Source organism: Manihot esculenta, chromosome 14 (assembly GCF_001659605.2).
Source record: "Manihot esculenta cultivar AM560-2 chromosome 14, M.esculenta_v8, whole genome shotgun sequence".
Classification (NCBI taxonomy): Eukaryota; Viridiplantae; Streptophyta; class Magnoliopsida; order Malpighiales; family Euphorbiaceae; genus Manihot; species Manihot esculenta.
The window spans coordinates 18026060-18037596 of NC_035174.2; the positions used below are offsets into that span (position 1 = coordinate 18026060).

Consider the following 11537-nt stretch of genomic DNA (forward strand, 5'->3'; position numbering starts at 1 on the left):
AAATCAAAGCGCCACTTGAGTCAACACATGTTAATTACAAATTCGCACCAATAATTACAAATTCAAACAACAATTACATAAATTTTTTATACGAGAAACCACTCATATATTTGCTCTTATGAAGCATAAAATTCCAATGCTATACCGACAACTTCAGTCTTTTCGTAACTTATTCTATCATCTGTAGTCATTTACAACTTCAAAAGGCTATCATCTGATGAGTAATGACCAAGAACCTATCGAGGAAAAACAAATCAACGAGTCAACGACTGTTAAAATCAAAAGTGCCTCAATAATGCTGACCTGTTGAAATGTAAATCATTGCCACTTATACCAAAAATCCGGCAGAGTTTCCCCTGAAATATGGGTTTAATTCCACCTGTTAATAGAAACATCACACTTATATAAACTTCAACCTTAACTCATACACATCTTTTTACATCAACCCAATTTCAACTCATAGCAAAATCTTGCTAAAGCATAATTAAATCAAGATAATTAATTTAACGTACCAAAGTGATATGTGTATTTAACTCAGAAGCAGCTTTATCTTTTCTCCGACAAGAACATATCATGTATAATTAACACATGAACTGATCAACATGAAAGTGAAGCATAATACTCAATCAATATCATAGAATATAATGAACTAACTATCCAACAAAAACAATAAAGGACTTGTACAACAACTGCAAACAAGGTCATGATAGTGAAACTAAGAAATTAAACTCACCCAATTAACATGTGGAATAAACTAAGTATCAGCATCCTCCAGTGCCTCCATAGGCTCCATAGGGGTGATGTTTAATTTACACCTGCAATGAAAAAAATGAAAGTGAATCATAAACATGATCAAAAGATTTTAATTGAAACACTTCATACATACATGTTCAACTCGCAGTCAGTCATGATCACCAGTCCCACACCCTCGATGTCTCCTCTCATGTGGAGCCCGTAATCGACCTTGCCATGGACCCGGTGCGAGGAACTGTTGATGCTCCAGATCCTCCTGTGTCGGCGCACTGACATCTGGATGTTGCACCATTGAACCAGAAGGATCAGACTGACCAAAATGACTAACACCAGCCTGGCCATATCCTAATCCAGGATTATATCCTGCAAACACATTCTCTGTAGAGCCGCCTGACGTGTGAAACGGCCTAGAGGTAGAAGCATCATGCGTAGGCTCTGGTGGAAATGCAAGGAACATAGATCCTATCGGCGTAAATGGTACACCATACGCACCGGGAGTGAATGAAGGCATCGTATTTGAACCAGGCGTCCATCCCATGAACTGACTCTGGGAAGGATAATACATTGAAGGTACATGAGAAGACATGGGTGGCACATTAGAGGAACTCGGTGCATGTTCGTATTCATCTTGGGACTGGTGATACTGTATGGGGGGAGGCACTGGATGCACATCGCTATCACGTTCTACTGTTTCTGGATGATCCCTTCTACGACCTCTGCCATGACCACGGTTTCTACCCCGTCTTCCACGTGAAACAAAATCTGGAATGGGTGGGTCATCTTGGTCAACAGTGATGTGTGGTGGAGTAGGTGCTGGATATGGAGCTGGGAGCTGTGTTTGCCTCCTCTCTTCCATCATACAGAATGAAACAGACTGTAGGAGGTCGCAAATAGATGCCATGCTCCCCGTGGTCGGATTTGTCGCCATAACGTGCATATGCTCCAGACCATCCTCCTGCAATAAAAGTATTCAATTATATTATATCTAATAATGAATTATTATTGAAAATGACTTTAAACAGCATTAATTTTTTACCCCTGATCCCAATGCCGCTCCTTTAACTGAAATCCAGCGTCTGGACACCCTTCGGTACCACTCCATATACTCTGAATGAAAATGGAGTGGCCCTGTCACTGGCGGTGCAGTAATTATTCGTCTATCTCGGGTGTTCCAGCGCGCAATCCAATGGGAGTGCACCTCAGCCCAGTTTGTGTCGCTCTTACGCAGGTCAACATCATGGAGTGCAGCAGATTGTTGAGGTTCAACGGAAATATGCTGCTGCATACCAAACTGGCGCATGACCCGATCAGGCTGATGCCACTCTATAATATGAAAGCATACTAATGGCACTACAGCTCTCCAAATTTGTCGTCCTTGCCGACAATATTCAGGTAACGACTCAATAAGCGCATCATTGTATGGCTCCCAAATTACCTGAAATTAACATTCAATTGTTATACACAAATTAATGTAGCTTTAAATTATTTAAAATTTCTTTTTTCCATATTACCTGCTCGGGTAATAAACGATCTAGCTGATAACGCAGCTCAACGAGTACGTGGGTGATGACCTCCGTTATCTGCCTGGCATTACTCCACCTGCACAATATATTGTATTAGCAAGTATTTCTTTACATATTACAGTAAAAAAGAAATTAAAAAATATTAATTTAATAACACATACTTGTTGCCTAGTGGAGCATCATGATGTGGTACTCGTACGAACAGTGTCGGCGAAACTGCTGTGATACGGTCCCATGCCCATATCTGGAGAATGAACAATGGACCTGCCATTTGCATAACTTTAGGATCTGTCGCCTTACATAACTGTCTGTACAGCCATGCCAAATATGCACCACTCCAGCTATAATTGCCGGCTTCATCCAAGTCGGCTAGCAGAGGTAAAAACATAAGGTTCACACGTGAAGCTGATGTATCACTAAAAATAGATCCAATAACCCTCATGATGTATGCGCGTGCGAACCTCTACACAACTTCCTCATCGAGGTCATCTGGAAGCTGACTAAACTCCTCAGCTAGCCATACCATCTTCAAGTAACAACCTCTTATGGCACTATTAGGTGGAACAACACCTAATAGTGCCTCACACACTGAAGAGATGTTATATACTGTCTCTCCCAAACGACGTCGCAGAGAACAAAGGCAAAAGACACTGCCAAAGCGCCAAAGCCAAAACGACGCCACAGAGAAGCAATGACAAAATTAAACCCAGATGCAAAACGACACCGTTTGGACAAGATGTATTTATTCTAAGAAATTCCAGAAAATTCATGAAAATTCTAGAAGACTCAGTTAGTTAGAAATCAGTTTTCCAAATGTGTATATAAACATGAGAATTTACAGATCAATGATATACATTTTTGCTCTATTTTCATTTCAATATCAGCTAAATTTTACATGGTATCAGAGCACACCCTGTGTAAACTACCCCAACAAACTCAGATCTAGATCTGAGAGAATTCAGTTTTTTTTTTCTTTCTTTCTCTCTTTCTCTCCCAAATCACACAGTCTGTTCAACAATTACAATGGCAGAAATTGCTGGGGAAAATGTGCCAGGGAAAGCAGAGAAAGATGACAAAATGATGAAGCTGCTGAACTCTGATTCTCCCAGTATGACCCTCGTCAGCTCTCCATTAAATGGCAACAATTACCTCACCTGGAGCAGATCAATGGTCATAGCTTTGAAAGCAAAGGATAAACTAGGATTCATAAATGGAAAATGCAAGATGCCAAATCAAGATGACAAAAACTACGAGGAATGGCAGAAAGCAGACAATATGGTAATGTCCTGGATCTTGAATGCTCTTTCAAAAGAATTGGCTGAGGCTTTTCTATATGCCACAAATGCTTATGAATTATGGGAAGAATTAAAAGAAAGATTTGGAGACAGTAATGGTCCCCTGATGTACCAATTAATGAAAGAAATCAGCAATGTCAGTCAAGCAAACAACAATATCATGATGTATTACACAAAATTAAAAAAATTATGGGATGAATATGCATGTCTAGAGCCAATTCCAGTATGTGAATGTGGTGTAGCAAAATTATTTGCTGAAATAGAAGGCAAACACAAATTAATGCAATTCTTGATGGGCTTAAATGAGTCTTATGATCATGTGAGGAATCAAATTCTCATCATGGAACCACTGCCTAGTGTAAATAAAGCATACTCCATGATCTTGAGAATTGAAAAGCAGAGGGAAGCACAAAATGATGAAGCTGGGAACAGTGCAATGACAGCAAACACTTCAGGAATCAATAAAGGCAGAACATGGAAAACTCAATTCAAAAGGAAGGATGACAGAACCTGTTCTTACTGCAAAACCACAGGCCATGTGAGGGAGACCTGCTTTAAACTCAATGGATATCCAGATTGGTTCAACGAACTCAAGTTAAAAAGAAACAAAGGAAAAGAAAATGTTGCAGCTTATGTGTCCGAAACACCTCTAGATTGCAATGATGATTACACGCAAGGCAAAGTTGATTGGAATATGGAGTCACTAATGCAAGAGATGATGAAATACATGAAGAGTCATGGCCAGACTACAACCGGCAGCAATGAGGCAAATTGTGTGAACTATACTGGTTTTGCAGGTATGACATCTTCTTGCTACTCTAAGGTTTATGAAAATAGAAATATAGGAGAATGGATTATAGACACAGGTGCCACAGCTCACATGTGTAATGACCTATCTTTTTTTTTAAACCTCAGAACTCTCAATAAACCAAGTATAGTAACCCTACCCGATGGCAGCATGAAAAGTATCACCAAAATTGGAACAGTGCCTTTAAACCAGAATATGCAATTGATAGATGTGCTGTATATACCTACTTTTAAATACAATTTACTGTCTGTTAGCCAAATCACCCAAACCAGCAAAATATCTATACAATTCTACCATAACCAATGTATTTTGCAGGACCTAGTGACTAAACACCTATTGGCTGTTGGGAGAATGCACCAAGGATTGTATAGACTAAATAAAGAATCATTTAGCCATCAAGAAAGCAGAATAAAGACAGTTGACACAGCATTGGCATCTCAACGACTTCAAGGCAATTATGAAGTTTGGCACAGAAGATTAGGTCATGCATCAAAAAACAAACTATTGCATCTAAATGTAATAAGAGCTAATGACTGTGATTCTCATGTGTGCACCATTTGTCCTATTGCAAAACAGCAACGATTGAGTTTTAATAAGAGCAAAATTACATCTACAGCACCTTTTGAGTTAATTCATGCGGACCTTTGGGGCCCATATACAGTAGTTTCAGTCTCAAATGCAAGATACGTATTGACCATAGTCGATGATTACACTAGAGCTACATGGACATATTTACTACAGCATAAACAACTTGTATTTGCTGTGTTAAAACAGTTCATAGCTATGGTGGACAATCAATTTCATAAGCCAATCAAAAACTTGAGATCAGATAATGGGACAGAGTTTGTGAATCAAGATTGCAGTAAGTGGCTAAAGGAAAAGGGCATTATTCATCAGAAATCATGTCCATACACCCCACAACAGAATGGAGTAGTGGAAAGAAAGCACAAACATTTATTACAAGTTGCAAGAGCTCTAATGTTTCAATCAAAATTACCAAAAAGATTCTGGGGAGAATCCATACTCACAGCCACCTACATCATCAACAGATTACCAAGCCCAGTACTCAATTGGGAAACACCTTATGCTTGCTTGCATAAGGAAAAACCCAATCTAAACTCACTCAAAACCTTTGGATGCCTATGTTTTGCAACCAATACTTTACCCCACAAAACCAAATTTGAAGAAAGAGCCTTCAAAGGAGTATTCCTTGGATATGTCCCAGGAATGAAGGCTTACAAAATTTATGCCTTAGACCTAAACAAAACCATAATTTCCAGAGATGTCATCTTTTATGAAGACATATTCCCATTCAGATCACAACCTGACACTTATGACCCACATAAAACCATGTTGCCAAATATAATACCTGAACCTGACTTAAGCCCAACCATACCAATAACACCACATACAGATACCAGCCCTCCCCATGAACCTTTAAGAATAACAGAAGAGAATGAACCATACAATAGAAATTCTACAACTGAAGATGAAGGAGAAGCATTTACTGAAGATGAAGGAGAAGCATCTGCTAATCTTGAACCAGCCCCAGAATTTTTAGAAGAAAGGGCTTCTACACACACAAGGAGAAGCACAAGGTTACCTACAAGACCAAGATGGCTAAATGACTTTGTGGCAAATTCTATATGTCCTATTAATCCTGGCGCATTCTCCAACAACACCACAGGTAATTCTCCATATCTCTACCCCTGTTTTACTTCTGAACCTATTTTTACCCCTCACTACTTGAGTTTTGTGGCAAATGTATCTATAAACTATGAACCTAAGTCTTATTCACAAGCTAAGGAGGATAGCAATTGGGTGCAAGCCATGCAAGACGAATTAACAGCCTTAGATACGAATAATACTTGGTACTTAACAACTTTACCCAAAGGAAAAAGAGCCATTGCCTCTAAATGGGTCTTTAGAATCAAATATAAGCCAGACGGATCAGTTGACAGGTTCAAGGCTAGGCTAGTGGCCAAGGGTTTTAATCAATTACTTGGAATTGATTACACTGACAATTTTTCTCCAGTAGCCAAATTGGTTACTGTAAGAATGTTCATGGCAATTGCTACAGCTAAGAACTGGCCTATACATCAACTTGATGTTAACAATGCATACCTACATGGTCATATAGAAGAAGATTTATACATGCTACCTCCGGAAGGCTATGACAAAGCTCAACCAGGACAAGTGTGCAAACTTATCAAAAGCATCTACGGATTAAAACAGGCAGGCAGAATGTGGAATAAGGAGCTTACCCAATGTTTAACCCAGTTTGGTTTCAAACAATCACCTTTTGACCATTGCCTGTTCACAAGAACAAAGGAAGGCAGATTTTTAACATTACTTGTTTACGTTGATGATATTCTTATAGCAGGTCAATCAGAAAAGGATATAACAGAAATAAAATCTCACCTTGATAAAGCCTTCACTATCAAGGATTTGGGATATGTCAAGTATTTTTTGGGACTACAAATCGCACGTTCTGAGGCAGGATTATTTCTTCACCAAAAGAAATATCTATTAGACATCCTTCAAGAAACAGGTTGTATGCAAGCTAAACTTTCTGACAACCCACTACCTCAAGGACTCAAACTTGATAACACAACAGGATCTATTTTAACTGAACCAGATAAATACAGGAGGTTAATAGGCAAGTTACTTTACCTCGGAGTTACAAGACCAGACATATCCTACGCGACACAGCACCTCAGCCAGTTCATGCAACAACCGCGCCAACCACATTGGAACGCCGCACTTCATGTACTTCGCTATTTGAAAAGTTCTCCAACACGAGGGTTGTTCTTCCCAGCTCAGAATGATTTCAAGATCCGAGCTTTCTCTGATGCTGACTGGGCTTCCTGTCCGATGACCCGGAAATCACTTACCGGTTTCTGCATATTCCTCGGACCATCTTTAATATCCTGGAAAACAAAAAAACAGAACACGGTTAGTAAATCCTCTGCAGAAGCCGAGTACAGAAGTATGGCTCTCACAGTGTGCGAGCTCAAGTGGATAACTTACCTGATGAAAGAATTTCACGTCGATCCACATCTTCCCATTCCTCTTCACTGCGACAACCAAGCAGCCCAGCACATCGCGGCCAACCCGGTTTTTCACGAGCGAACGAAGCACCTGGACATCGACTGCCATATCGTCCGCGAGCAGATCTCCAGAGGCCTCATCTCCACGGTACATGTACCTTCACGGCAACAGATTGCTGATCTCTTCACAAAGTCTTTAGGAGCGCGGCGCAGTTCCAGACTCTTCTATCCAAGATGGGTTTCTCCAAAATTTAGGGCAACTCCATCTTGCGGGGGGCGTGAAGAGATGTTATATACTGTCTCTCCCAAACGACGTCGCAGAGAACAAAGGCAAAAGACACTGCCAAAGCGCCAAAGCCAAAACGACGCCACAGAGAAGCAATGACAAAATTAAACCCAGATGCAAAACGACACCGTATGGACAAGATGTATTTATTCTAAGAAATTCCAGAAAATTCATGAAAATTCTAGAAGACTCAGTTAGTTAGAAATCAGTTTTCCAAATGTGTATATAAACATGAGAATTTACAGATCAATGATATACATTTTTGCTCTATTTTCATTTCAATATCAGCTAAATTTTACACACACCGATGGCCAATGGTGGCGTGAACGCCCTGTAACAGCTGCACCATCGACCGGCAATCCGGTTATTAACCCTACATCCTGAAGGGTAATGGTCATTTTCCCTTCGGGAAACATAAACGTATGGGTCTCTGGTCACCACCGCTCCACCAAGGCATTAATTAGATGCCAATCCAATGCAAAAAATCCTAACCGTATTACCCCATAAAATCCAGTTCGTCGCAGGTAAGGTATTATTCGATCCGGAATGTCGTCCAGATGTAAAATTGTTCCCGTCCTTCTGCAAGCAATTGCCCCAACTTCCATACTTCCTTGCCATATAGCCTCAGACCGATGATCGGCTTGTGCATATAGCAAGGATGGATCGTTTGGACCCGGTAAAATATAATTACGGCGGTCACGGCGATTGTGTCTTTCCTCCATACCTAATTATGTAAAATTATATACAATATTCAAACACCAATTATTCACTAAATAACACTACTTCATTTAACAATACAATAATATACATATTTAAAAAATATTATATCAAAAAATCAAAAAATAATTACTACTAATTCAAAAGTATTCTATCCAAATATCACAATAACTACTATATCCAATAAATATTTTATAAAATTAAATTATTTTATTTTTACAAAATTATTATATTTTATTATCATTTTAATTATAATTACATTTACAATATCACACCACAATAAAATGTTATAGAGATACACATTCACAAACTTTATTATATTCATAATCACTAACAATATTTAAATATCATTTATTCACTAAATAACGGAACATAATTTATCACTACAATAATATACATATTATATAAAAAAATCACAATAAATACTACTAATTCAAAAATATTCTATCCAAAAATCACAATAAATATTATATCACATCAAATATTTCATCCTAAAATAACAACAAATATTTTACCCAAAACTCACAACAAATATTCTATCATAAACTCACAACAAATTTAACACTATTAATCAAAACAATTAAATTAATATTTAATTAATTAATTAATTTAATAATTTTATTAAACATTTTAATTCAATATTTAAAAAACTGTTAAATTTTATTACATTTTTTTATATTTAATTAAAAAATTAAATTTCATTACATATTACAAATTATTTAAAAAAACTTAAACATAAAATAAAATTACTACTAATCAATTTATATACTATTATAATATACAAATTAAAATAAATAATAATATCAAAAAAATTAAAAACGAAATACACGGATGAAATAATTTAAGAATTTAAATTATTATATTCTTTAAAAATTAATTTTAATACAAATAAATGTAACGGATTAATTTTAAAAAAATTATTTCATTAGAATACAAAAAAAAATAATTTTAGAATAATACAAAAGTTTATTATTTTTTAATTATATTTCTTTTCAAAATATTAAATTTTATACGATATTGCAAATATTTACAAAAACTTCAATATAAAATATAATTAATTCTCATTAATTTATATATTGTTATAATATTTGAATTTAAAATATTATATTCTTTTAAAAAAAATTTTAAACTATCATTTAAAAAATTTCTTCACACATTACTTTACAAATATTTAAAGATATACATTATTTTTATTTAACTTTATTGCAATCTTTAATATATTTTACAGATAAATTATCATAAAAATATAATTAAATAATTTTTTTAATTAAATCATTGATGGACGGTTAACATTTTTTTAAATAATTAATTATTTATTCCCTTAAATTAAAATACTAATTATTTAATTTTTAAAAATTTTAAACTTCATTTAATAATATTTTTAAATTTATAAAAATTACATAAAAAATTATATTAACAATACTATTTATTCTGAAATATCTTATATTTTTTAATTTTAAATTTGATATATCTTAATATTTTCTATTTCAAAAAAAAATATATCTTAATATTTTAATTTATTATTTCATTTTCATATATAAAGTAAATAATATATATATATATATATATATATATATATAAAATTAAAAAAAAAATTTAGAAAAACCTGATGAACGGTGTGTTGAAGAAGATGTGATGATCTATGCCAAAGTGAAGAGCCGGAGGAGGAGAAGCCGGAGATGGAGAAGTGAAGAGCCGGAGGAGGAGAAGTGAAGTGCCGGAGAAGGAGAAGTGAACAGCCGGAGAAGGAGAATCAGTGCTGAAGAGGAAGAATGAAAGCTCAAAAGAAAGAGAGGGTGGGAGAGGAAGAATAAAAGCCAACGTCTCTCCTGTGCATGCAGGCCCGCGTGGCTCTGCATGCAACAGAAAAGTGTTCGCCACTTATAATGGCGAACACTTTTCCTAGTCAACGCTCGTCAGGGATTCCTGACGGGGTTTAGTTTTCTGTGCGTGTTCGCCACCCAAGGTGGCGAACATGCCACGCAGCACAATTGTTCGCCACTTTAAGTGGCGAATAATTTTTTCCGCCAATCTGGCAGCCACGGGAGCAGTGTTGCGCTGCTCCCATGGCCCGGACGAGCTTGTTCGGCACTATGAGTGCCGAACAAGCTCACCAAAGCAGAGTTCGACACCCATGGTGTCGAACTCTCCCTTGTTCGACACCATGGGTGTCTATCAAGAGTGTTCAGCAGTATGACTGCCGAACACGCTTCGTTGACACACAGAATCCGAAAATATTTTCGGATCCTGCATGTTTTTGAAAATATTTCTCCATTTTTGCATGATTTGAAAAATTGCTCCTACTTTTTGCATTAAAATTGTGGTAAATAGAGAGAGAGAAATTTCAAAATCATAAACTATCCCTCTCATGATAAGAGAATTCTAAATTAAAACTCAAAATTTTTTTGTATTGATATCTACACTTGCCAACTCAAACCAATAGTATTTCTCAAATTCCACTTTAATAAGTGTTTAATTAAATTCATAAAGCCAAAAGCAACATCGTTTCCATATTCAACAGCATTAATATATAGACTCAAAGTTTCTTGCTTAAAAAGCAAGATCAGTTTCCAAGTTTCTTGCTTTTGGAAACTGATGTTGCTTTTGCACAAGAAAATTATTCTCATGAAACTTAAAAACCCCAAACATTTTATGAAAAAAAAAAAATAGTAATCACCAAACCAAGTCCTGTTAGGAGTGGCATAATAAGCCCAAAGATTATAAGAGCCTATAAAAACGAAAACCATTATAAAAGGGGTCAACTGCGTGCAGTTCCCTTCAGCTCTTCTTCATCCCTTTGCTTCTCCTAAACCCTGGTTTTCCGTTTATTTGCCGAGAAAATTTTCTAAATCATCACCATAATATATAAAATCAAAGAAATACAACTAGTAAAAAGTTCAAAGCCATACTTGGGATGATAATATTGTAATTTATTTCGAAATGGAAAGAATCGGTTGGGATGAATGATTGAGAGGAGGAGAAATAGAAGTTTATTGATTTAGAAAAAAGAGAAGAGTTAGAGATTTGGGAGAAGAGGTATGTAGATTTAGGGAAAAACTAAATTTAATGGATACAATAATTAATTAATTCAAGGAGTAGAATTAA

At 36.2% G+C, this 11537-nt stretch overlaps 1 protein-coding gene across 1 annotated transcript; it reads right to left on the bottom strand.

Moving 5' to 3' along the window:
• Positions 1-855: 855 nt before the first annotated feature.
• Positions 856-2350, bottom strand: LOC110600557. The gene is made up of 2 exons (XM_043950101.1): positions 1790-2350; positions 856-1708 (listed from the first exon to the last, which is right to left on the bottom strand). The coding sequence occupies exons 1-2, from the start codon at positions 2051-2053 to the stop codon at positions 902-904; spliced, it is 1071 nt and encodes a 356-aa protein (XP_043806036.1). The 5' UTR covers positions 2054-2350; the 3' UTR covers positions 856-901.
• Positions 2351-11537: the final 9187 nt, after the last annotated feature.